The sequence below is a fragment of the Meleagris gallopavo genome, chromosome 12, assembly GCF_905368555.1.
Source record: "Meleagris gallopavo chromosome 12, MGAL_WU_HG_1.1, whole genome shotgun sequence".
Lineage (NCBI taxonomy): Eukaryota > Metazoa > Chordata > Aves > Galliformes > Phasianidae > Meleagris > Meleagris gallopavo.
In genome coordinates, this window is record NC_139415.1 from 19,297,013 (window position 1) to 19,323,916 (window position 26,904).

At 58.9% G+C, this 26,904-nt stretch overlaps 1 protein-coding gene across 2 annotated transcripts in view; it reads left to right on the forward strand.

Moving 5' to 3' along the window:
* Positions 1–985: 985 nt before the first annotated feature.
* The window catches only part of FRMD5 (FERM domain containing 5), a 40,203-nt gene continuing 14,284 nt past the window's right edge, over positions 986–26,904 (forward strand). Inside the window, exon 1 of one of the 2 annotated variants that reach the window (XM_085234480.1) lies at positions 986–1,292. In XM_085234480.1, coding sequence (XP_085090606.1) covers positions 1,191–1,292 — 102 coding nt within the window. In that variant the 5' untranslated portion in view covers positions 986–1,190. The remainder of the gene's footprint in view (positions 1,293–26,904) is intronic. The other variant, XM_085234479.1, reaches the window with a different exon arrangement.

Consider the following 26,904-nt stretch of genomic DNA (forward strand, 5'->3'; position numbering starts at 1 on the left):
GGCAGCTCCTCCGGCGAATACGAGCGGCTTTGTAACGGTGCCCAGACGGGGGAGCCGGTCCGGCCCCGCGCCGTGCTGTGCGGGGCTGTGCGGGGCTGCGCACCGCGGCTCAGCCGACCCACGGGCCGCTGCGTGCCAGCATTGAGCCCGGCAGAACGAATCTCTCCCCGAGGCGCTGCCCGTGTCTGGCTGCTGCAGTGCCTCCGCCTCCGACATCTCATTCCCGCTCCGTCATTTGCATTAATTGGACGCTTAGAGTAACTGAGAGCAGAGGCGGGCTCGGGAGGATTTTTCCCTGTCCTGGGGCCAGACGCGGAGCCGCACTGCCCTGCAGCGGGGTCCGGTCCTGCCTTGCCCCACGCTGTGAGTCTGGAGCTGATGGGGGACCAGCAACAGCTCTGCTGGAGAGGCGAGCGCGGGGCTGAGCCAGCGCACAGCCAGGACAGGGAGCAGCTGAGCACAGGTGCCGTGAATCTCACCTCTTAGAGCAGCACCAGCTGCAGCTAATTGGGCGCTGACACCACTAGAGTCCATTTTGTCCAAAACAGGGAGATGGAAAAGTTTCCCTCTGTAGGCGGTGAGCCCCAGGAAAGCAGCTCGCGTCCCGGAGGGCTCTCGGCGCCCAGCTCTGCTCACAGGGCCGTGACGGCGGTCCCGCTGTAGAAACACCAACCTGCGGACCCCGTCCTGCACACAGCGGGGCTATGGGACCCCCGGGCTGCAGCCGTTCTCCCCGGAACGGGACGGCAGCTCCAGCCCCGCGCTCGGCAGCCCACGGTGAACCGCTCCCGCCCCGCGCCGGGCTCCCGCACGGCAGCACGTTCTGTGACCCCCCCCCGCGCTCCCCGCTGCGCGCCCGCGGAGCCTCCTTCCGCGCGGGGCTGCCCGGCGGGGGCGGTGGATCCGCGCCGCCCATACCGCATTGGTTTGCGGCGAAGCCCGTCACAGGCGCGGCGCCGAGATTGGCCCCGCAGCCCGCGCCCCCCCGGGCCCTCCCCCACCCCGCCCGCCGTGCGCCGCGGCCCGGCCACGGGCACTGCGCTCCGCTCCGCGCTGCTCGGCCCGCAGCGGGCTCGGTGCGGCGGGGTAGGGCCGGGCGGGGAGCGGGACCGCAACGCCGCACCGCGCGGCAGCGGGATGTGAACGGAGGCTCCGCCGGCAGCGCCCGCTCCGCAGCCCGGCTCGGGAAGATGCTGAGCAGGTGGATGAGTGGCAGCAGCAGGAACCTGGAGCGCGAGTACAACTGCACCGTGCGGCTGCTGGACGATAGCGAGTACACCTGCACCATCCAGGTCGGCAGCCGCGGGCGGGGGGCCGGGACGGCCCGTGAGGGGCGGGCCGGGATCGCGGTGCTTCTCCGCGGCGCGGAACCCGCAGACAAAAGGAGCCCGCATCGAACAAAGACGGAGCGGCGGCGGTCGCGGAGCCGCGCGACTCCCCGAGCATCCTCGCGGTGCTGGCGGTGCGGGGGAGGCCCTAAAGCCGCCCCCTCCGCGGTACCGGGCGGGGGCCGGGTGCGCTGCGGGAACCCCGCGCCGAGCCCCGCACCTCCGGCACCGCGGGGAGGACGTGGGTACGGAGTGAGGTCCTGCCGCCGTTTTGCCTCCCGTTCGGCCCCGGAGCTGCCGGGGAGAGGAGTGCCGGCGCGGGGCGAACCGATCTGCGGCGCCCGCCGCTCTCCCGCAGCCATCGCGGTAACGGTACCGCCGCTCCGCGCAGCCCCGCGATTCGGTACCGGCTCCGGGGGCCCGAGGCCGTTCGGGTCGAGGTGCCGCCGCCGGGGGCCGTCCCACAACTCCGCGAACGGCTCCGCGCTGCCGGCAGCCCCGCGCGGCGAATGACGAAGAGCGGTGGGAGCGGAGCGGAGCGCTGCGGAAGGCACTGCCGGCGTGCTCGGCTCCCCTGAAGCAGCCGAACGCGGGGCTGCGCGCACCCGATGGCGGCACGGAGCTGCGCGGCGCCGGCGCTGCCCGTCGGTCCCTCCGAGGCTGTTCTTAATTCACACGGAGCGCAGCTCGGGAGAGAGAGTGCGGCCGATGCAGCTCAGAAAAATCTGGATTTTCTGTCCTTATTAGGATCTAACGAGCTGTCTTTATTTAGCGTGCTTTTTTAGTTCTTATTTTATTTTCAGTATATAGCACCGGATCCTGTATATTGGTGGACATTTAGCATAGCAAAGGGTGGATCCCTGCGTTTGGTATTCGGGACCGGGGATGCCCAGAATCAGCTCTGTTGCCCTCACCAGCAAGGTTACGCGGAGAGGTGTTTGTTTCTCATTGCCCTCACACTGCCCGACAGCGAAGTGGTGACAGTCCATGCAAAATTAAGTGCGTATGGGAGTGGTAATGTCTTGCAAGTGGGAAAGCCGGCAGCCCGGAGCGGGGAGCGGTGAATGAGTTTTGAAGGTCATTCCCCGTCGGGTGCAGATATTGGGCGCCTCGCTGAGCTCCGTGGGGCTCCTCGCCCGGGCTGTCTGCGCGCCTGTTGGCTCTAATTTAGGATTGCTATTTTTGCTCAGATGTGGAGAGCTGCACACCTGGGGCTCTGGGGGAGGTTGGCAGTGCATTCCCGTGGCTGCAGTAGGTCTGTGCTGTGTGACTCTGGGCTCTGCCTTACATCCCGGGCACCGGCGCGGTTCTCCTTAGGACTATCGGAGTGATTAACCTCTGGCTGAGCTCAATAAAAGCTGCGTGAATAGCGCTCGTGTGCCGTGAGATAATGACTTAAATAAAGTTGCTTTTATTTGATTACCGTAAGTTTACCTTGGTGATGTTCCTGTGTTGAAGCAGTTCCTTCTCTGAGCTCGGATGGCTCCTCCACCTCCTCTGCCTCATTGTTCCCCCCAGCACCCAAAGGAGCAGCAGAGAAGCACGGCTCAGGGCCGGCTCCTGCTGGTACCCAGCTATGGGGGGCAGCTGCTCCATGCCCCACAAACAGCTTGGGATTTTGTCCGAGGCTTTGTGCAGAGAGCAGGAGGATGATGTGCTGTGCTGCAGCGCGGGGATGGAGCTGTGCCTGCGGCTCTTGGGTGCTCGCAGGGCTCCCACTGTGGGTGAGCACGAAGCGCTGTCCCCTCTGCTCTTGGAGCTGCTCGTGTCTCAGCAGCAGCGCGGTGACAGCTGCAGTGGGGCTCTGCATGGTGCTCTCACTGCTCTGGATGCTCTCCAGGCTGTCCCCGCTCCCATCACTGCCCCAGTGTGGGTCTGCTCTGCCACGTCCCTGTGCTCACCGCCCCGCGTCTCCGGGCACGGGGGAAGCAGTGCCACAACAATTGGAATAAAGCGAGCATTGAGGAAGGCAGAAATGCTCCGGCGCTGCGGTTTCTGTGTGACTGAGCTGCTTGTCCCAGGGAATGTTTGGGATTCTTCGGGGTGCAGTCAGTGGTGGCAAAAAGGGCCTGAAATAATGCCCTCGTTTGCCATCGTTTGGTGAGTCAAGTATTTGCATGGGCAGACAGTGCTGCTTTGTTTCTGAACTCACTCGTGCTATGAGAACGTGGAGACGTGAGAGAATAAATACAAAATGAGGTTTCCTAGGTTCAGAATGTGACAGCTCCCTTACGTAAGGCTGCAAATAAATGGAAAAGAGCACTTGGACTGAGCCCCCGCTTCCCACGTGAAGCGCAAAGTTCATTAGAGACCCAACAGGGCCATTAATAACCGTCAGCACAATGGAGAAGCTCGGCTCTTTGCAGCACAGGCTGTTGTGAAGGTTATTTGCTCGTTATCCTTCGTGCTTCTGATCGTTTCCAGCTGCCCATGCTGGGAAATAGGTTGGCAGAGCACTGCATGGAGCTGAGGTGGGCTCCGTCCTTCTGCTGCGAGCTGCGGGCACTGCGGGGAGGTGAGGGTGGGAGTGAGGTCAGTGTGCTGCAGGGTTCGAGGGGCTGCATCCCTCCCAGCCCCTGGGTGCCACTGGTGGTGGGAGTGATGCTGGCAGGTTGCCTTCCAGTTTGCCACTGATTCCTCTGGAAGTGATGTTTCTCTCTATAACACCAGTGTGTCTGTAGCAGCAAGCTGCTGCTCTTGCTCGGTGCTGTCCCTGCAGCGTGGCAGTGTCTGTGCTGCAGCCTTTGTTCCTTGCCCAATCCACGAGGTATCTATAGCCCCCGGACTTAGGAGAAGGAGTGCTGCCTGAAATGCACTGAAAGTTTGAAGGCAAAGGCACAGCCAGAGCTGAGCTTCTTGGGCTGCATCTCCTCTTTCCTCTAAAATCAATTTCCAAGTGTATAATTTGAAACACAAAGGATACAAAAGGCGACTGATGAAAACATCCACTCTGTGTCCACCGCAGGCCAGTTACACGTTTGCTCTCATACTAATGCGAGGCAGAGAGGTGAGTTGTTATGGAGACCTATGGAAAATATTTCCATCTTCTCTTCCTTCCCCAGCAGCAGTGCCTGCATGCTGTGAGCTGCTCACAGCAGAGCTGTGCTGGGACCGCCTGCCAACCCCGCCAGGAGCAGCTTCCCAACAGAGCGCCTTCGGTTGTCACTTTTCTACTCTGAGATCCCAAAGACAAATAGGTGCACGTACGTAGGGTAATACTGCCATAGAAAAATACGTATGTGGAGTACTGAGAAGAAATCTTCTGCTTCTGCTGTGTAGACATGAGGTAATGCACAGCAGGAATCGCTTTTGGGTTGGCTGGGGAATAGGGAAGGGGCCACGCACAGCCCACGTGCGTGATTTCTGGCTTGCTCTCAGAGATGGCATGGATGGGGTGGGGGTATGGGGGGCTGCGGCCCCACTGCTGGGCACCTGCATGTGGCACTGGGAGCGGGGCTGCACGCCTGCTTTGTGCCACGAGAGGAAGGGGTTTGCCGGGTGGGGTGGGTGGGGGTGGGTGGAATCTCATAGGGCTTCTCCAGCTTTTCTGGTTCCATGATAGTAGACGACAGCAGGTTGCTCGGGGGTTGGACAGCAAGCAGGGCTTTAGCCATCAAGAAGTGCAGCTTTGTTTGCTCTCAGCTCTGCTGGGAACGGACGATGCCCCATTAATGCTGGGGTCAGGAGCTGGTGCTGTTCTGGAGTAACTGGGCTGCTCCTCTGCCATCAGCTGCTTGGCTGTAGCCAGAAAAGCATCATTGCTGAGCTACAAAAAGCTTTGGAGTTGGTTCTGCAAATAAGAAGGTTTTAGGTCAAATTCTTTCCTTTGAAAAATTTCCGGAGCAAATTATCACAGCGTTACGATGGTGAGCTCACACTGACAGCATGTGTGTGGCTGCCGGGCCGATGGGCACACGGTGAGTCCGGCTGTGGGACCACAGCTGTGGGGCTGAACCCACAGGGCCAGCTGCAGTCCCCAGCCGTGCCCGCCCCGGCCCCCCACCCTCCCCCTGGTGCTGCCTTACAGCTTGTGTGGCTCTCAGTGGCTTTTTTTGTGGCACCTCCGAGATGTTTTTGCTCGTGATCCCCTGGGTGCACAGCTCTGGGAGCAGAGGGAGGGATGGAATTGGAAGCAGGATGGAATTAGTGCCTGTCTGCCCCTGGAGCTTCCAATGCCAGTCTGTGCACAGCGCTGCTGCCTGGTGCAGCCTGGGCCCGCTCTGCTCCTACAGCCACGGCAGATGGGGAGGCTGGGCGTGGTGGAGATGGCATTGAGGGGAATGTGTCTTTGCTCAGAGTGCTGGGATGAAGGAAAGGAGAGAGCTGGTGCTCGATATGGGCATCCCGTGCTGGGTGCGTGCGCTCATCTGCATTTACACCAAACTGCCTCCTGGAGCTCTTTGAAAGAGGATGTGTTTTCAAATGCCCGAACTCTATGCATCCCCACCCGCTGCCATCAGGAGCATTCCCTGCTCACCCAGGCCTGCGTCCTGCCTGCTGCTTCTGGGGATGCGCTCTGATCTCATGGAGCTCCGCTGGGTGAGCTGGGGCTGTCTCTAAAGTGGGGCTCCCAGAGCTGGGTGTATAAGGAGGGCAGAGCCGGCCAGCTGCCTGCAAAGCACGCCTGGTCCTCAGCACCTGGCCCTCTGCAAAGGGAGCACAAAGTCCCGTGGTGCAGAATTGCTCCTTTCTCCCCGCAGAGCCAGGGTTTGTGTGGTGCCAGTGGGACGGACCCACAGGGCTGGGAACAGCGAGTCTTTGTTAGTCCACATCGCCGCCTTTAAAGACGCAGGCCGTGCTTTGCCCTTAATTACACTTTGGCAATTACAGTCCGTGTGAATTACCTTCACTGGCAGCAGTGCCGTCTTTGGCAGCAGCGCATCGGGTGCCGTGCGGAGCGGAGCTGCTCTGTGCCACCGCGTGTGACTCCTGCAGAGGGGCAGCGGGGGAAGCCGGGCAGGATCGGCCTTAGCGCCTGGGCAGCAGCTGTGCAGGCTGACAGCCGGAGCTGCGCTGTGGGGCCGAAGGGGCACTTCTACATCTGAGGCCCCGGGACCGCTGCGCTGCTCTGCAACGGGGCGCTCCCTGCTCTGGGATGGGGCTGGGCACCCTGGCCGAGGCGGTGCGGGTGGGAATGGCTCGCTCGCCATCTGATGCGTTTCCTTCTGATGGAGGAGCGCTCTGCACTGCGCCCATCACCTCCCGTCACCTCCCGGGAGCGCAGTGCTGATGGAGCTCCTCATCGGAAATGCAGCGCTGCCTGAATCTTTCATAGCTGCCGGTAATGGATATCATCAGTGAGCTCCTGGGAGCGGGGCAGAGCGACGGGCGGCCCTGGGGTGACCCTGGGGTGTGGGGGCACAGCGTGCAGCGGGGGGTCGGTGCCCAGCGGCTGCTTCCCAGACTGGCAGTGAGCGAGGCTTGGCGGCGCGGTGCTCTGTGGAGGCCGGAGAGGTGCGGCTGCTTTGTAGTGGTGCTGGGATGTGGTCGGTGCTGCAGCTGGAAATAGAAAATTTTGGCTGCGTAATGTCTGTTACCAAAGATGTTAATTATAGTGGCATATCTGTCATAGTGATGGAGGTATTCTATTTTTCAGAGGGTTTGTAACGGGGCTGTTTCAGATCAGGTTGGCTCTCGGCTCGGCACATAAGCTGTGATCCCAGAGGAAATATCCATCTCACTGCCCGGATGAAATCTTTCTTTAATAAAAAATTACAGAAATCGATTAAGCCATTCTGGAGCTAGAGAGAGACTTCAGGAATATATGGATCTGTGGTTCAGAGGGGCTCTAACGATACATTATCTATCTGCTTAACCTGTGGAATGGGCAGCGCGTTGGGGTGGGCAAAAAAAAGCTAGAATCCAATATAGTTATGTTTGAAAAATAGACAATAAGCATGCTGAGCAGGTACTTCTCCCGCATCGATTTAATTCTCATTAACGTTGCACTGTACAGCATGCTGAGTAATATTTCTGGCTTGCAAACAGCAATGGATTTCCTTTGGAAATGTGTAACGAGAACAGAATGTCTCTGGGACCTGGCAGTGGGGCGTGCTGGGGAGGGCTGGGGGCCCGGAGAGCCCCCCGTGGAGGCCTTTCCCTTCCAAAGCCGTTGTGTTCCTGGCTGTCCCTTAGCATCAAGGCTCTGCTCCTCACCCAGAAGAGATTTTCCTTCTTCCTTTTTTTCTCTTTCCTTTCCCGCTGCTGGGGCTGCAGCCGGCCATGACTTCTGCTTGCAGATGACAGATTTCTTCTCCAGGGTTTCAGGATAACACTGAGGGTCCCCGGGGCAGCTGCTGCTTTGAGCGGATTAGCGGTGACTGACAGCCTTCTCCTGGCTCTGCTCTCTTCCCCGGGCTGGAGTCGGAGCTCTCGTGTCGCCTTAGCACTGCCTTGATGTTGGCTGTGTGCTGCATCCCTCGGTCTGGCAGCTGGTTTTGCTACGGGCGTAAATAAGGAGCTGATACGACATGAATCCCGGCACAGCACACCTCACGTGGCTGTGCTGGAGGTGGGGGGGTCCAGGCAGGGTCTGCATTGATCTGCCATGGGGGGTTCTAATCGAGAGCCTCTGTAGCTGCTGACTGAGGTTGGGGCAGTGTGGCTGCATAGCTGCCCCGTCCCTTTCCTGCAGTGGGAGGGCTCAGCAGGTTTTGGGAGGGCTTCATCCTCTCGTTTTCGAAGTGGTGGTGGGTGACCACCCGGTGCCCACTGGAGGAGCAGTGGGGTTCGGGCTGGAGCCCTGCTGCTGTCCTGCTGTTTGCGTGGAATGGAGGACGGATGCAGAGCGGCCCATGGTGGCTTTGTGGTGGCATCCGCATGGAGCTGGCAGGCCATAAATCAGCCTGAAGGCAGTGGCTGCACGCTGACCCCCATACACTGCCCTGTTGTGCAGTTTGTTTTGTTCCGTGGGCCTCTAAAGAGAGGGAGAAAAAGTCAGCACTGGGGTATGGTGTCACCATGGGAACGGAGGATGCGACGGTGATGCGCAGGGGGGGCATTGCTGGGGAGAGGCCCTCGTCCCACTCTGCTGCTGGGAGGCTCTGCCGTGGGTGGAGGGAGGGGGTTCCTGGGTTTACAGCATCGTTAAGGAGAGCAAGTTGCACTGCCATGGCCGTCCTCTAATTAATGCAGTCAGATTAAACAGCAAGGCAGATAATCCTCAGATCAGCCGTTATTGGGAACTTTCCCATCCTGGTGTCGTTGGGTTTTTAAAGCACTGTCAGTGCACAGCAGCAATTGTTTGTGTTGTAACAGAGGCGGTATGAATAGATGTGCAAATAAGTGAATGGATGAGCCCACTGGCACTGAGCTTTGGGAGCAGGGCTGGGTGCTGCTGTGCTCCCTGCCAGCAGGGCTGTGCAGCTCAGTGCTGCGCTCCTTCGCCCCAGGTATAGCAGGGCCGTGTGGGAAGGGGGCTGCATCATGCGGGTCCTGGTGATTTCAGGGGCTGTCTTGCTTCTATCTGTGAGTTTCCAAAAGCTGGTGATGCTCTGGGTATGGCTGGTATCCCACCACATGCAGAGGGGACCACTTTCTCTGGCCAGCCTCCCGTGCATCGCTCCTTGGCGCTGGCTGGAGCTGAACCAAGCTGCCCTCGGTGGTGCTAATGGCTTGTCTGCAAATAGCGGCGTTACTTACGGTCTGTGACAGCCTCCTGGGTGACCTCGTGCTGGAGCTGGCATCAAACCTGTGGGAGCTGTGTGGTTTCCTTTCCTGGCGTCGCTCTGTGGCTGGGCACAGGGAAGGTGGGGCCGTTCCGCTGCTGGGTTCTTCCAAGTGAGCAAGCTGGGCGCATTGGCACAGAGCAGCACAGGGGGAGGAGCACTCATGGCGCACTGTCTGCCAGGTGTGCCCAGGAAAATGAAACCTTCTGACAAAGCACAGCCGCCAAATGAGGCTGTTCTGAATGCCCTCGGCTCTCTGCCACTGTGTCACCATGGCTGCTGTCATCGTGCCCACCTGGCACCAAACAGCACCGGGGCGGCAGTGCGGGGCCTTTGCCTGATGGGATCCGCAGCAGAGCGCAGGGCACTGCGTGGAGCTGGGTGCAGGTTGGCCCCAGAGCTGCCCCAACCCCTAAAATATGCATAGATTGTCATTCATATGCATTTAAATCACATTGGGCATCATCCTGCACTGCTTTTGTATCGGTCACTGCTTGCGGAGAGACTCCACACAGCATCACTGCATGGATGGAGGGATGCAGCACCTGGTCCAGGTGGGCACCTTTGTGGTGGAGCTCTGGGAAGGCCTCGGAGCCCACCAGAGAGCCTTGGGGGCGGCTCCCACCCGGCTGTGACAAAGCACTGCCGTGCTGTGGGATCGTTCCATCAATCCACCGCTTCTCACTCTGACGTGCTAAAAATAGAGCATTATTTCCAGGCAGTAATTGCACATCCTGTAGTCGTAATGAGCTCTTAAGGTAATTACCTTTTGGTGGGGAAGAGCTGAAGATAAGGTGTGTGTGGCTGGAAAATGGAGGGTTTCAAGAAGCGTGCCCAGAGATGGTGTTCCACGGTGGACATGCCATGTGCTGCATTGGGTGCTGCTCAGCTGCTCTGTGAGCACTGGAGGAGAACCCACCCCATCGCATGTCCCCGTGTGCCACCGCTCAGGGAAACCCCTAAACGCACCGTGCTGAGGCTGCTGGGGTGGGTGAGGGTTGGGGTCACTGGCAGAGGGCTGCAGGGAGGTGATGGCACCCACTGCCCACCCTGCAGCTTCCCGACTTCAACAGGACCTGAATGTGGATGATGTCTTCCAAATGATGTTTACAAGTGCATTTCCACTGCTAGGGCTGATCCCAGTGGCATTCACGATGCAGATAAGAAAAGACATGCCACCTGCATACCGGAGGTACCCAAGAGCTTCTGCTTTGTGCATCCTTCAAAGCCCACTGTGCCACTGGGACCTGCAGTGGGGATGGAGCTGATGGAGACCATGGGGCTCCCTTGTCCCCACCTCCTGGAACAGAGGCAGGCACTCTCTCCCAGCACTCTTTGCCTCCCAGCACCACGAATCAATGTGCAGTGCTGCAAGTGCCCGGCTCTCACACGGAGGAGGTAAATTACATCTACTGCTGTTACATCTTTGTCGCTAATTTGATCACATATTAAGAACGTAAACCACTTAGAACGTTTTTGTCTGAGTCAATTTCCCTTCGTAAGCCAGAGGTGCTGATCTTACAGCGCAGCACTGTTCCAATCCTTTCTAATCCCGTGGCTGCTCTGTATCTCAGGTGCCTTTCCCAATTACAGCCAGATTGATGTGCCGCAGCTCCTCCCAGGGGCCGGCTGAGACCCCCCAGCTGCAGTTCCCAGGGCCATTGCAGTACCTGAGCACCTCAGTGCAGGGGGGAAGAGTTCACGGTGCCATAAGTTGTGGTTATGGAGACGGCATCTCTGTGCAGCTCTGCTTCCTCCCACTGTGGCTGCGAACAGCAAAAGTTGGGACTGGGGTTGGGGGGAACAGAGTGCTCCTGTGGGGCAGCGGTGGTTGCAGTGTGGGTGTCAGAGGTGTGCCTATGCCAGGGCATGAACCCCTCCTTGGCAGGTGGTAAGAGCAGCCTCTCCACACCTGGGCTGATGGAGGACCTTCGCAGTAATTAATGCTAATGAGCACATCTGTTGGAGCACACGCTGGAAAGCTGCTCATCCTGTGCACTGTTCACTGATTGCTGCTTTGTTCCTGACCCGACACTGAAAAAGTGCCACCTGCCCCTTCCCCTGCTTTGGGAAAGGTGTCGTGCAAGTGCGTGGCAGCACACTTCTGGGAGCAGTGTTCCATAGGATGGGTGACAGTCAGCGTGGTGCTGGCATGCCCAGGAGCTGTGTGTCTGCATCCAGGCTCTGAGGAGGGGGCCGGTGCGAGCCTTCTTGTGTTGCTGGCTGAGCACACTGCCAGAGTGACAGCCTCGGTGGCCACTAGCACTGGGCTTGGTGCAGGGTGCCTGGAGACGGTGGCCCAGAAGTCTGAGCGTACTCATTGCAAAGCAACGTCCCAGGAGCAGCCCCTCTTTGAAGGCTGTTTCCACGCTGCTCCTTGGCTCACTGCTGCCTGTCCCCAAATATCCCAATGCCGCACGTGTAGCGCCGGCCGCCTGCCAGCCCCGCTCTGCCCAGGGCTGTGCTGGGAGCTCTGGGAGGGGCAGGTGGCTGCTCCTGGGTCCTCGGTGGGTTCTCCTGGTCCCCTTCTGCCTGCTGTTTGCATTCACAAGCTCTGCCAGGCTGTGTTTTTGCCAGCGACTGACTGAGCAAACGCGCCTCCGGGCACGCTGAGATATTCCCGCTTTGCACTCTGGTGAAGTCTGCGTGCTTCTGAAGACAGTTTAGATGTGAGCATCTTCACAGAGGCTTTAAATTAAATCTCAGACAGCCCAGAGCCTCTATTTCCTTTCCTAAACTCCATGAAGTTTGTCTGAGCAGTAGATCTGGGAGACGGCGAGGGCTGGGCAGCGTGCTGCGGTATGGGCCTGCTTGGAGGGTGTGCAGCAGGGAAGGCTCCCAGGGGAGCTGGTGGGCTCAGAGCTGCCAGCAGTGCGTGCTCCCATCTTAACCCCCCTCTGCACGCTCCTGGTGTGCCACCAGCACTGACCATGCAGCCTCCTTAATGTCCCGGCAGCTCTGAATGACAGGGTTGTGCTCCTCTATCTATTTACCCATCTATTTCTGCAGAGCAAGGACCTAATTGAGCGGATAATGCGCGAGCCAGCAGCGCTGAGATGCCGCAGCGCAGCGCTTTGTGTTTTGGGGAAGGCTTTTGCTGTGGAGCCATTTGCAGGCAGCCTGCTTGGGGCACTGGGTGACTCACGGCACCGCTCTGTGGAAGGGGTGCGTGGAGGTGGTGGGTTCCTGTGTCGCTGGGCCTGGGGGTGCTCAGTGGCCACACCATGGGACACGGACCTGCAGAGAGACTTCCCCAGGACCCCTGAGGTGCCCCATAGGTGTCCCCCGGGCTGCAGGAGGAGCTGGTACCGTGGGTCCCAACACCCCAAGGACAGCACCATGAGCGGGCAGGTGCAGTCCCAGTGCTGGATCCCATTCGAGCACTGAGCCCGGAGCAGAGGCTGCTCGTGCACCCCAGGTCGGTCTGTACTCTGCAGATATCAGCTCCTGCAGTTGGAAAAATGAAATCTCAGAGCAGAACAGGCCCTGGTGTAGCTAAGTGAAATGGGATTGCTTTGTCTAATCAGGCAAGTGAGTGACACAATTTGAGAAGTCCTTGAGGGTTTTATAAAGGTTGGTGATGTGAGAGACGTAAGCGGCACAGCGCGAGTCACGCACACCGGGCTGCCCTTTGCTGGAGGCGTGCAGTGCAGTGCCGGCCTTTGCTTCGCTTCTGCTGCCTCTGCATAGCCAGCAACAGCTGGGAGCATGGCTGGGTCTTCGGGGAGTGGACCAAAGTGGTCCTCCTGCAGTGAGAGCTCAGGGAAACTCTGTGTAGGAGGGTGTGCTGTCCCTCTGACCCCCCTCTCCGATCTGTTTAAGCCCAAATTCCTCCCTAGGGTTTCAGGAGGTGGGGAGCGTGTCCATGCCGCAGCGCCGACCATTCATCACTGGACCGGACAGAACAGCACTTGGTTGCATTTTTCCTTCTGCTGTCAGCAGGAGCGGCTCCTTCTGAAGGACTGCACCTCCCAGGAATGTTCTAATTTTGGACTTTCTACAAAACTGAAGCCATTCTGCAAGCTGTGCGCCTTGGCTGTGCGCCTGGTGCCAGGCTGACGCTGTGGTTCCAGCTCCGGGCAGAGCCCATGCGGGACAGGGGGCACCTGGGAGGGACGCAGCCCCTCCTCGTCCCCCGGTGCCACCCACGTGCACGTGAGCCCTGTGCTGCTCTAAGCTCCGTGCTTCTGGCAGCGCACAGAGCAGCAGGCATGGCGAATGCGATTAGATGTTTTACTCCTGATCAGATCAGTGCAGCTCGCGTTGATTCCTGCCGCTCCGAGGTGTGCGCTCGCTTCTCCCGCAGGTTTCACGAACAGCCGCCCGCCCTCAGCAGAGACGCTCTCTAACCACATGTGAAACGTGCTCTGACGTGTGAGGAAATGGAACGGACAGGCAGAACCTTTTCCACATTAAACCTGAGTGGCAGAGCCTCGTGCACGTGCTGCAGGCACCGCACCTCGGGCTTGGCGCGCTCCGGATGCACGGACGTTTTCCTTACACTTGAACAAGGAAAGCATCACAGTTCCTCACCTCAGCGATCTGCGCTGTGGATGCAGAGCCAGCAGCCCCTCTGGGACCCAGCAGCCCCCAGACCCAGCTCCTGGCACTGGCCGCCCCGTTCCTGCAGCCACCTCTGCAGGCTTCGCCCTGCTCCATCAGCCTCACAGCTGCAGTGACGCTTCTGAGGGACAGCGCGAAAATAGTTGCACTGCAATAGGTTTTGCCGTTCTCCAGCACCGGCAGCACCTCTAATCATTAAGCCTGAAATAATTTTAATTGGATCCGGAATTCACGAGGGATGTTTTTCTGTGTCTCCCTCCCAAGGCTTCAGGGCTGCACCAGTTTCTGCGGTGCCGGGAGCACCTTCGGGTCGCGTGCCGCGGGGTGCACGGCTCAGCTTAAAGGCTGCGGGAGAGTTGTGTCGGTTCCTGGGGAATGGAGGAGCGCCGCTTGAGAAGCTCTGAATTGCAAATTGGAGCTGTTGGCCGCGGGCTGGGTGCTGCAGGCGGTGCCGTGGCGGTGCTGCGGGGCGGCCGCCGGCAGAGGAGCGATTTGGTTTCCTGAAGTGCCTGAGACAAACAGGGCAGCCTGAGCGGGAGCGGGCTGTTGTTCGGGTGTCTGCACCCTGCTGATAAGCGGCAAGAGGAATGAAAGGCCGCACTCACGTGGAGAGCCCCTATCGCCTTTGCCGGGACCCAGAGAAGCGCAGCGCTCAGCAGCGGGGCGGGGCTGCTTCCTGCACGCCGGGATGGTGCTGGCAGGCATTCGCTGAAGCACGATGGAGCCTGGGGGTGAGAATCCCACCGATAATGGGGCTGCCATGGCCAGGGGGTTCTGCTGAGTGGTGATGGGGGTAAATGGCCTTTGCGTACTGGCACGGGGGCAGCTGGGGGTGTGTTCAGTATACCTATACAGGAGCATCCCAGGAGCATCACATGAAGGTGTTGGAGGAGGATAAACACCGATGCCCAAACACTGCGTGGTGTTTGCAGTGTGCTCCTCTGCTGGTAACCTGCAGCAAGGTGCCTGCAGTGCTTGAGCTTCTGTGCAGAGCAGCTCCAGACCTGTCCCAGGTCACGGCACAGTGCTGCTCCTCGGTGTCCATCTGTCCCACAGACCATCTGTCCATCCCTCTGCCTAGGAAGGACTCAGCACCCGAGAGGGGCAGAGCCTGTGCATTCAGGGGACACAGGACAATTCCTCACGCAGGTTTTGCAGCTGACATTCGTTGTTTTCCTGCCCTGGCATACACCAGCAGTGCCACTGGGTCACCCTCATTTTAAATGTTTCATGGGATGCTTCAATATTTAATTGCACGTTGCATGCGGTGGCACAGCGGAGCAGCGCTGCCTCCAGGCTGCTGTCCCCGGGGTGCACGGCGCTGCCCCGGCCGTGGGGCTGCGGTGAGCTGCTCTGCAGCCTCAGCCACTCACTCAGCAAAGAGCCTGCGACTTCTCTTGGTAACCTTGTCATTTCCTGAGATTCACAGCCTGTGGCTTTCCCTCCTGCACCGACTGCAGCATGCTGTGCTCCAAACCCTTCCTCGTGTGCATTTTGCATTTTGGGAGCAAATCTGGACCCCATTTCTGTTCCCTGTGTCATTTCAGTGTGCTGCTGCTGTTTGTACAGCCCCTTTTAATTCTTTCCCTGCCTTTCTCAGGCTGCTGCTACATGTTGAGGCACAGCTGGGCTGCGTGGGGCCACGCTCAGCATCGCTCCAGCGCGTCACTCCTCGAGGCCATCTGCATCCTCCAGTACTGTGGTCGCTTTTCTGTCCTCTTTTTGGGATCAGGTGGCAGCACAGCTGAGGTCACATCTCCGGCACCAAAACAAAGCTGCACAGAGCAGCATGAGCGCACACGCATCTCCCCAGGCTCCTCCTGCCAGCTCACAGCTCCCTATTGTGCACCCCAGCACCCCGTCCTATTGGCAGTCCCTGCTCTGGGCAGTGGGCAGCTCTGACGGAGTGCCAGGTGTGTGCCTTCCCATAGCTTCCAGTCCCATGCCATGCTGGGGCTGTTCTCATCACTGTTTGTTAAAGCAAAATGCACACGGCTGTACCAGCAGTGTGGGGGTGTGCTGGGGGCCCTCGTCCCCTCCTTGCACCCTGCCTGCTGTGTGGCACTGCGCTGGGTGCTGCTGCAACACGGTGCAACAGTGCTGGAGGTGACAGTGCCTGCCCACTGCTGGGACCTTCCCTTCTGCAGGGATTGCTGCCCCTGTCCCGTTAATGCAGGTGTGGGCAGCAGGATTACGGAGAGAAGAAATTGCACAGTCCTTGGGTCGGTGTCTGGATCACTTCCAGATGCCTGCAGGACGTTAATGTGAGCACACTGTGGGTCCCCTGCCCCACACCCCGCAGCTGTGCAGTGCTGCTCTGAGCCCCGATCACGCCGGCACATCTCCTCAGCTGCTTTGTTGTATTGGAATTGGAAAGCCAAACCTCCTTCAGTAAATGCTTACGCTTAGAAAAACTCCCGGGGCAGAGCTGCTCCCGTGAGCTGCGCTCGGTGCTCTCAGCCAGCGCTCTGCAGGGCCGCCAGCTCCGTACACATCGTTACACAATCCTCATTCTTATGCTGCCAACGGCTTCGTTATGAAAACATACCATCAAAGTCGCCCCGAAACGACCGCGGTTCTGCGTGGGATCCGGGCCTGGGGAGGATCAGAGCTCAGCCCTGTGCTGGGGCAGCTCAGGCACTGATGGAGAGCAATTCCCCACCCCTCACCCCATCCCCGCGCCCCGATACAAAGATGTCATTTACCGGAATCCGTGAGCGTGAGCCCAGCGGGTGCACGGAGTTAACTTGGGGTGAATGTGTGCTACGTGCGAAGGCAGCGGGCGGGCAGTGTGTGCTGCTGAGCTGTGGGGTGGGGGCAGCTGGGCAACCCCGTGTCCCAGTGTCACGGCAGTGCTGGGCTGGGCTCTGCTCAGTGTTGTGCTGCAGGTGATGCTGTGCACTGAGCGGCCTTCAGCCGGCTCTAATGAGCTGCTCACTGCTCCGGGGACCGATGCGGTTCTGTGTCAGAGGGAATTATGCAGTGTCTCCTGTCCCCACAGGTCTGTGGCTGGAGGAGAGGCTGCTGCAGTGACCGTGGTGCCCGTGCTGTGTGTGCTGTGCCCCTTTTGTCCTAGTGGGAAGCAATGGCAATGGAGCTCCCTATCACAACTACTGAGCATCACATTTACTTGCACAAGGCAGCAAAACCGCGCCGTGCCGCACTGTGCCATACCATGCCATTCTGCACTGTTTTTCACCAGCCCAGTTTTCCCCATATTTCAGGACTTCCATGAAGCAGGAGCCCAATGCAGGGCTGGTTTTATCAGACCTGCTTCTGTTTGCCAAGTTTGGAGCAAGCTGAGATTTATGGAGTGACAGAGGATACAGCATGAGCACTCAGGGTTCAGTGTGCACAATGGGTGTAGCTGCCATTTCCTCCTCACCATAATATAGAGGAGAGGGAAGACAAATCGGGGAGCAGAGCAGAGCTGCAAGATGTCAGAGAGCTCCAATCATGGCTTTTGGTTACAATTGCAGGAGTAACATCTGAGCTGTAATGGCGGTGGCAATGCTGATAACGAATGGAAGGAGACACCTGCAGGAGATCCTCCTGCCCTGCTTTGCCTTTGGCCTCTGCTCTCATCCGGTTGTCCTGCACACCCAGGGGACGAGCCTGGTGTGAATGAGCTGCTCCGAGGCTATGCTGTATCAGAACTGCATTGGCCAGGCAGTGACTTTAAGGCTGTGTTTTCTGGGTGAAGGGAAAATAGAGCTGCTCTGTGTGTTGGGGTTGTTGGGGTGGATACCTGCATCGCAGTGCTACTGTGTTTGCTTGCAAACAATTGCTGTGCTACAGAACGTTTGCAAACAACCTCAAGACAATGCTATGCCCCATGGCAAGCCACCTGAGCAGATGGGCAGCTGTTCACCCACACTGCTGCAGCAGTTGGTTTGGCTGGATGCAGACAGTGTCCTTGTCCCACTACAGCGCCTGGATTTGCAAGAAGGAAAGCAATCCCAGGCTGTGCTCACATGGTTATGAAACCTGAGGTGCACCAGGTAGCTTTGTCCTCCTCCTCCTATCGTCACCACCACCACACTCACAAGCTGCAGCAGTGCCACCAATGCCACCCGTGTGCCCACGGCCCCGTGCTGTGTCCTGGTGCCTCCAGAGCAATGTGGAACAGCACAGGGCTGGCTCTGCCCTGGTATTAATAGTTTATCAGCCCGCTCTGCACGTGAGAGCTCGTGTGCACGGGAGGGAGCTGCCAGCACGGCACACCACTTAACTCAGAGCTCTGTTTCTGGCTGCGCCCTCTGAGGAGCCGCACTCCAGGTTTTCCTGGAGAGCTCATTAGAGAGACAACAAAGGCACACATAGATGGGCTTGCAGCTGTCACCAACACTGCCCCAGGAGCTGCTCCCAGAGCTCAGCACGTGGACAGAGCGGTGGCTCTGGCACTGCCACAGGAGCCCCATGTCCCCATCACCAGAAGGATGTGCAGAGGTCCGACCACAGCGCTGGGATGCGGGGCAGTGCTGCTCTGGGTTGGGTCCCTGTGAGCCCCGACCTCTGCTTATGGCTCTGTATAATCTCCTTTGATTTTAAAAACCACTTTGCTTGTGATTCAAATTGTCTGCCTCCACCTCCAGAGGCTGCTGCACCAATGCATTCCTCCACTTGATTGGAGAACCCTTCAGCAGCTGCATTTTCTTCCCGCGAAGGTGATCCTGATGGTGGCCATGCCACCCCTCACTCCTTGGTGAGGCACATCTGAGCTCCGCAGCTCTCCTGGTGCCGGGCACCTCCTGCAGCTCCCACACCATACCTGTCCCCTTCCTTGCCGCCCCCAGGGCCCACAGGTGGCGGTGTGATGGCACTCAGCAGGTGGCACCACTCATCCTGGTGTCCCCGTGCCCCCAGCTGCTCCGAGCCCCTCATTGGGTCTCTGGGAAGCCGCTCCCCGCAGCGGGGTTGGGGTGGGCAGCCCGACATGCATGCTGCAGTCTGCAGGTGCAGTGCGTGCATCTGTGTGGGCCACGTGATGGCCAAGGCATCATCACTTGTGTCCCAAAAAGAGGGGATAATGAGAAGCTTTGGAAACTGTCTCCCCACTGTGTGCCCCCAGCAGCTCCCAGGCGCTGTGCTGCATCTGCTGGGGCCGCAGCCACGGGCTGCAGTGTAACCTTGGTGGGAGCCCGGGCACGTCCACGGACATCCGTGTGACATACAGCAATGTGACACGTTTGCGCATGATGTCACACTTGTACCAAAATACCCACTCCTGTCCCCTGAGATCTGTGTACAGCCGCAGTGAATCTGGGGCAGCTGTGCCCGCACTGCCCCGGGCGGTGCATTTTGCATCTCCATCTTGCAGTGCAGTTCTCACTGTGCTCATCCCAGCAGCCAGGGGCGGACAGAGGAGCTCTGGCTCTGTAGTGCCCACCACTGCTGGCCGTGTGCGGGGCGGTGTGTGGGCACACAAGGGTTTGGGCAGCACAGTGACGGGTGTTTGCGTTGTGTTGAGTTGCGTTGCCCACTGGGTCGTGGCACTGGCTGCTGCTGCAGTGAGCGCTGCTGGGGTGGGCGAGCTGCATGTGTCCCCCGTGTCACCCAGACTGCAGTGAGTCCTTCAGTCCTGGTCTTCGCCCCAAACCCATCCCCGTTGGCCCCCAGCTCAGTCCCTCCTGGCCCTGCGGGGCTGTGCTGCCCATGCGTGCTGTTCTGCGTGCTTCCATCCCTCCGTCGGCGCCTTTACAAACCCTGTGCGAGGTCACCTTATGTGACAAAGGACATCAGCACTTCAGCAGAAGGCACCAAAATTATCTTGAAGGCTCATCCAGACGCCGGGCCGTGACGGGGCGCTCCGTCAGCACTGCGGTGCAGGGACGCTGTGTGCTGAGGCATATTGCTAATTCATGAGGCAGTGGTGTAAGGAGGAGGAGGAGGAGGAGGGCAGCCCCCGGCCCCAGCGCACGGTGCAGCACGAGGCAGTGCCGCGGGGGAAGGGGACGGGACGGATTGTGGCGCATTCTGGGCAGAGGGAATGGAGGGACAGTGATTAATTGCACGTGGCCTAAAGAGCAGATGGAAATGCTTGCTTCCAAGTCCTTCCCTCTGTGCTTTTTGTGCCAATGTGAATTGGGGCGGCTTTTCTCTGCTTTTTGGGACTCTGCTGCCTGCGGTGCCCAGCTGTGCTGAGCGGGTGTGGCTCAGATGTGCCAGTGCTGGGCACATGTACAGGAGGTGCTCTGCTCCTCCATCTGCACGCAGCTGGCTGCCCGTCCCCGTGGCTGCACAGGGACAGCTGGTGGCATGAGCGCCATCAGAGATGTTCTTTCTCTGCATTAAAACCACACAGACAAGTTGTGAGGACAGAGCACTCCTGCTGCATGCACAGCAGTGCCATGGGGTGCAGTGTGATGCCATGGGGTGCCATGCAGTGCCATGGGTGCAGTGTGATGCCATGGGGTGCCATGCAGTGCCATGGGTGCAGTGTGATGCCATGGGGTGCCATGCAGTGCCATGGGGTGCAGTGTGATGCCATGGGGTGCGATGCAGTGTCATGGGTGCAGTGTGATGCCATGGGGTGCGATGCAGTGCCATGGGTGCAGTGTGATGCCATGGGGTGCCATGCAGTGCCATGGGGTGCAGTGTGATGCCATGGGGTGCGATGCAGTGCCATGGGTGCAGTGTGATGCCATGGGGTGCGATGCAGTGCCATGGGTGCAGTGTGATGCCATGGGATGCCATGCACTGCCGTGGGGTGCAGTGTGATGCTATGGGGTGTCATGCAGTGCCATGGGTGCAGTGTAATGCCATGGGGTGCGATGCAGTGCCATGGGTGCAGTGTGATGCCATGGGATGCCATGCACTGCCGTGGGGTGCAGTGTGATGCTATGGGGTGTCATGCAGTGCCATGGGGTGCAGTGTGACGCAGTGCAATGTGGTGTGAGACGTGGTGCAATGTGATGTGGTGCAGTGTGATGCAGTAGGATGCAGTGCAGTGCACTGTGATGCGGTACAATGCCATGTGTGCTGCCCAGCCCCTGCATGCACATCAACGGCCTTTCTGTGCCTCGTGCTACTTGGAAGGTGCAGCCCCTTAACCCACACAGATGGTACCATTTGCATATGAAAACTCCATTTTGTGCTTTATTTTCATCTTCTAAAGGGGGGGAATAATGCTGCAGCAAGCAGGGCTCTGGCAACAGGCAGCAGGCAGATCACATTGGTGTGCCCGCAGCCACATGCAGCGTTATGCAGAAGCATTAAATATCAGTAATAATGAAATAAGGAGGGATGTCACTGGTAGCTGTAACGTGGGTCCATCGTGGACCAATGGTTTCAGCACCCCTGTTGGACAGGCTCCCGCGGTGGAGCAGAGCAGGGAAGGTGATTAATAGCGATCTGCACTGCTGCCGGGTGCAGAGGGCTGCTGAGGACGGAGCAGAACAGCCTTAACAGACTGCTTGGCGTGCCGTTATTGCTGGGGGCCATATGCTACACCGCGTGTAAATAATCAGCAGATATTGTCGCCGCAGCTGCCGGAGCGCAGCGCTGTGTCTGTGTGCTGGCAGGGGCGCAGAGCACTGCAGCACTCAGCTCCCAGCAGCAGCACTGCCCCGTGCACCCTGCCTGCACCCTCTGCACCGCACTGCACTGCTGTGTGGGAGCTGCTGGCAGCTCTGGGAGCCGTGGAGCAGCGCTGCTCCTGCAGGACGGTGTTGGCTGCTGAGTCACAGCGTCTGTGACTGGGGAGCAGGAGCTGGGGTTGTGGGTTGTGCAGAGCTGTGGGTTCGAGCTCCCGTGTGAGGATGTTCCCGTCTCCATGCTGTCAGACACGGGCTGAGCTTTCTCTGCTGGTGTCAAAACCTTTGCTCTAACCCTGACCCCAAAGAACATCCCCCAAACTGTGCTCCACAAGCTTTAACAAATCCCTTTTAGCAGAAATAAACAATGATGTGCTTCAGTCCTGCTGGATTTTATCCTGCATGTTGCAGCCCTGGCAGGGGAAAGTCCTTGGCAGCTCCCTGCTGTCAGCCCTCCTGGTGACACCCCCTGGCATCCCCATCCTTGCAGCCTCCCCTTCTGCCCCCAGCAGCAGTACTTCATACCCTAATGAAGGAGGCATGCGCTCCCCATCCCCAGGTGCAGGCACTCCGTCTGGCAGGGAGCAATGCTTCTTTTCCATGTGGGTTCAATCTGCCCGGCAGGGCTGGCAACATGCCGGGTGCTGCTCTGTGCCTGCAGACCTCGTGGCAGCGCAGGCCCTGGAGGTGGGCACTGGGGTTGGACCCATTTCTGGAGGCCCCCATTGGGAATCCAATTCACGTGTGTTGTGTTGGGTTTGTACCCTTCTAGTGTTTAGTCAAAATGCCGTGCAACACCAGGTTAGATGTCTCGTGAAGTATGTATATATTAAATCAATGCTGTTGCCTTTATTGACCAATCTTTTAAGCTCATCATAAAAAAATGAAATAGATCCAACAGGGTTCATCTCTCTGCAGCACGGCTGCATCTGACCCCCCACAGGAGGATTGGCGCTGCCTTTGTTTCCCTATGGGCAGGGCTCACCTGGGAGGATGTTGATGTTGGGTTGGTTTGGGGCAAAGTGCTGTTTTCCTTTGGGCTTTTGGAGCTTCCCTTTCCGGAGGTATCACTCACAGACCCTGAGCAATTCTATGGCTCTATGAGATGGGTTTCTGGCTGTAAGGGGAACAGTACAGACCTGAAGGGACAGACAGTTCCCATCCCCACAAAACCGTGATGTAAATCCTAACCCTGAATCAGCTGAGAGCTCGCTCCTCTTGAACACAAAGGTTTGAACTCCATCATCCAGCACAGAGCAGCGAGCTGGGTCCGTGCCCTGCAGCTCCGCAGGGCAGCAAGAAGCTAATTAGACATTGATAATTATTTCAGATTTGGTCACCTTGAATTCTGTGACCGGGATGAGGAACATCTGCGGAAAAGCCATGTGCAGGAGGGGATGCTGTGTACAGGAAGGGATGCTGTGTGCAGGAGGGGATGCAGTGTGCAGGAGGGGATGCAGTGTGCAGGAGGGGATGCTGTGTGCAGGAGGGGATGCAGTGTGCAGGAGGGGATGCTGTGTGCAGGAGGGGATGCTGTGTGCAGGAGGGGATGCTGTGTGCAGGAGGGGATGCAGTGTGCAGGAGGGGATGCAGTGTGCAGGAGGGGATGCTGTGTGCAGGAGGGGATGCAGTGTGCAGGAGGGGACGCAGTGTGCAGGAGGGGATGCAGTGTGCAGGAGGGGATGCTGTGTGCAGGAGGGGATGCTGTGTGCAGGAGGGGATGCTGTGTGCAGGAGGGGATGCAGTGTGCAGGAGGGGATGCAGTGTGCAGGAGGGGATGCAGTGTGCAGGAGGGGATGCTGTGTGCAGGAGGGGATGCAGTGTGCAGGAGGGGATGCTGTGTGCAGGAGGGGATGCAGTGTGCAGGAGGGGATGCTGTGTGCAGGAGGGGATGCAGTGTGCAGGAGGGGATGCTGTGTGCAGGAGGGGATGCAGTGTGCAGGAGGGGACGCTGTGTGCAGGAGGGGATGCAGTGTGCAGGAGGGGATGCAGTGTGCAGGAGGGGATGCTGTGTGCTCCAGACCTGCCCCCTGGTGCAGCTCCATGGGGCCGATCCAGCATGGTGCCCCACACTGTGCCCCACTGTCTCAGCTCTGAATGGGCTCCTGGCAGGAACAGCTGTGAGTGCTGCTGCCCCACGGCGTGCTCAGCCCAACCCCAGCCTGACTCAGGATAATTATGTTTAATATCACTTTTATGTGGCAATATATTGTTTTAATTTCGTAACTATGCAACCTGTGATAGGCAGTGCTTCCCGCTCGGCTCTCGGGGATACAGCAGCTCCCGGAGGCAGCATTTATTAAAATCTTCTTTGTCCGTATTTCATGTTTATTGCTGCCATCTTTAATTAAGAAGGTAAATATGGCTGATACGGGCTGCGGGGCCTCGTTAATGTGAGTAATTGGGGCTGTGCGGGGTGCCCGGAGCAGGGCTGTGCCTGGGAGCTGCAGGCATGTAAAGTGAGCGGCGGGCTCCTTTGGAGATGGTTTCATGACCGGATTCTTCTGCACAACCAGGAGGGCAGTGGCAGCCTGGGGTGCTCCTACACGTGGGGCTGGAGCCTTTGTCTGGCTCTGAGTGCCTTCACCCCTCAGCACATGCTGCTGCCTCTGAGGCCCAGTGTTATGTGGCATGGTGGCTCAGGGAGATGCATGAGGTGCTGGGGCTGCTCAGGGTGCTGGGGTTGCATGTTTCTCGGGCTGCTTGGGGTGCTGGGGCTGCTTAGGGTGCTGGGGCTGCTCCCAGCCCTTTACCCCATGTCAGCATGGAGCTTTGTGCTGCCCATAGCCGCCTGCTCGCCGCCAGGCAGCAGAGTGCTGCAGGAGGAAGGGAAGCCAATTGATGTCCTGCTCCAAGCACTGGGCTCAGCGCTCTGCCCAAGGCAGACCCAGCAGCACCTGCAGTGAGGAATGGTTTCATCGCGCTTCCTTTCATTGCTGTGTTTGAGAAGACAACTAATCTCTGAATCCAGGTGGTTTACTCCGTTACAGACCTTCTCAAAGCCCATTTCATTGAGACCTCCATTCAAATTAACGGTTTGAACCTCACGCTTTGCATGCAAACAGCAGTACCTAATTGCAGGTTTGCTCATAATTGCAGGGGCTCTGGAATGCACGGCGCCGCTCGTTATTCATGCGGCTGTTTGTTGTGGAGCAAATCAGATTAATTTATATTCCAGTAATACTTCAAGTGCATGTTTCCATAGGAGGGCGTGGAGGTGGAACCTTTAGGGAGCCCTCCCGTACTGCAAGGAGTGCTGTGAGGCCCCCAGCCTCGGTTCATTGCCATGGAGATGGGACTCTGGTGCGCACCAGGGCTGCAGAGCAGGACCAGCACCGGAGTGACCTCCATGCCGTGGGCTTTTGGGGGGTGGAGAACCAGTTCCCAAATAACAGCATCCCACAACTCTGCAAGGTCGAAGGCTGCTGGAGCTAGCATGTGCTTGATTTATTGGATGATCTTTATTTCTCCCACTGAGCAGCTGTTTGTGGCTGAAAGGAGAAGGGCTCTCTGTTCCCGGGGCGCTGTGGAGGGCAGCAGTCGGCCCCCAGAGCAGGAGCTGGGACCCCAGGGATGCTCCTCAGCCTGGATGTGATTGGATCTGACGATGTGGGCACAGAGCTTTGTTTCTGTCACTATTTTTGTTTCTACTCCTGGGCCTGTGCTTTAATATAACCTCGGGAGCCCACGCAGAGAGCGGCAGCTCCGTCTCCTTCATCTCACACTGCTGAAGGGGCTGAGATTACAGCAGCTCCCCCACTGCGGGTTGGCACAGCTCCCCACCTGAGGTCCCAGGGGGCTCAGGAGCTGCTGTGTGGGGTCGTTCCAAGGGAACTCACATGGGCTGTGCCTGATGGCAACGCTCCTGCCGAGTCAGAGCCTGGGGAGGTGCATCCTGGTGGGCGCAGGAAGCTGCTGCGTGGTGCCGGGGAGCAGAGCAGAGCTGTGGATTTACCACGGGGCTGTTGCAGATGGAGTAGTGCAGTGTTTGGTGCTGAGCCAATCGTGTCAGCTTCAATCAGGCCCTCCGCTGGAAGTCTCCTTCTATTAAGCTGTGCAGTGCTCACCCGCTGAGCCTGGCTGCGGTGCGGCTCCCACAGCATTCGGTCCAGGAGCGGGGCTGAGCACTGTGAGGGCTGTGCAGGGTGGGACCAAGCCGAGCTGGGACAGTGGCACCTCGCTGCTCCCATCTGGGCACGGTGCTGCCGTGGGGCTGCATGGAGCCACGTGTCTCAGTGGCACCGCTGTGCCCGGGTGCGTGTGCACTGCTGGCTGCGGCCTTGGCACTGAGTGCACACTGACCGCGTCCCCGTGGCTTCGAGGCAGGGCTGCATTACTGCTGGATGCACCATAAAATGGGAGAATGCAGCCTTTAAGCTTTCAGACCTGCAGTGACTGCGGGTTGTGCAGACCTGTCACAGCAGCAGCTGGCAGCCAGCTCCCCGTGCGCCTCTCCCTGTTGCTGGCAGTGGGCAACACCTGGGACGTGGCTGCTGCCTCCGTGCCCCTTTCCCACCGCAGCTCCGTGGCCGCTGCCGGCCCCAGCTCGGGGTGCAGCTCTGCAATGTGCTCTGCCCTCCCTTACCATGCTGGGCTTTATCCCACATTTGTGCCTCCCCTCATCCCGATGCCCTTGGCTGCGCTGCCATGGCGGGGGCTGCCGGCAGCCCGAGGCCCCCCCCGCCCAGCGCTGCCGCTCTGCTGTGCCGCCGCCGCTCTTCTTTTGTGCAAATGCAGCACGAGCACTCCTCTAAATGTCAGCCCGCCCCGCTGCAGTCTCTCATCTCTAAACGCAACGCTTTGTCAAGCGTTTTGTTGTCGATTGGAGATGAGGATCCTTTATTCTGTCGCTTTTTGATATGGAAAGTAAACAAGTGCACTGCGTGAAGGCAGCACAGCAGCGCGCACCGGTCCCGCTGTGCCGTGTCGGCTCCGTCCCCTCCCCAGCCGCTGTCTGAGCCCACACACCCAGCGCTCGGCATCGTGGTGCCCGCGCTACGCGTGGAATTAGATTAATGTAGATAGGGATGAAAGAAACAGAGTGCCTGCCATGCCGGCAGCACGGATTATATGCGCTGGGGAACGGGATGGCGCTTCTGCTGCGTTCCGTTCGCTCTTCTGGTGCGCGGCCCCACTGCAGCAGGAGGGGCGAGCCTGGGGCCGTGCTGCCCTCCCCAGGCTGGAAAATGCAGGAACTGCGGTTTTCATTCCAATTCTCCACCCGTGTCCCACGGAGCATCCCTCCCACAGATGCCAACCCAGAGCCGGCCCAGCTGCGGGGCCGTGTCACTGCGTCTGCGCTCCGCTCCCGGCAGGATCCGGCTCCCAGGGGCTCTGCGGTGAGGGGCGGCGTCCAGGCGGGACCTCAGCAGTGCCCCCTCCCCAGGGCTGCAGCCCCCGATGTGCGCTGTGCTACACGGCGCTGCTCCGCGTCCCGCGGGCGCTGTCGGGGAGATGTCGGCCCACATCACCATTCCCCACATCACGCTCCTAAGAAAATGCTTTTTGCCCTCTTAGGTTAATCTGAAAAGGTCATATGTGACGTTGGCATGTGACTGCTGCCTGGAAGGAGTGAGATCTTTTTTGAGCTTTAGTTTAAGGAAAGCACTGCCTGGCCCCAGTGCCATCCCCTCTCCATGCCCTGCCAGCCCTGCACGTGCTCTTAGATCCATAGAACCATGGAACCGTGGAATCGTAGAATTTTCTCCTGCTTTGTCAAGCACAACACCAGCGGTGCACCAAACTGACCCTGAGCTGTGTGGGGCTGTGCAGGATGGGGACAAAGCCAGGGCAGTGTGGGTCCCCGTGGCT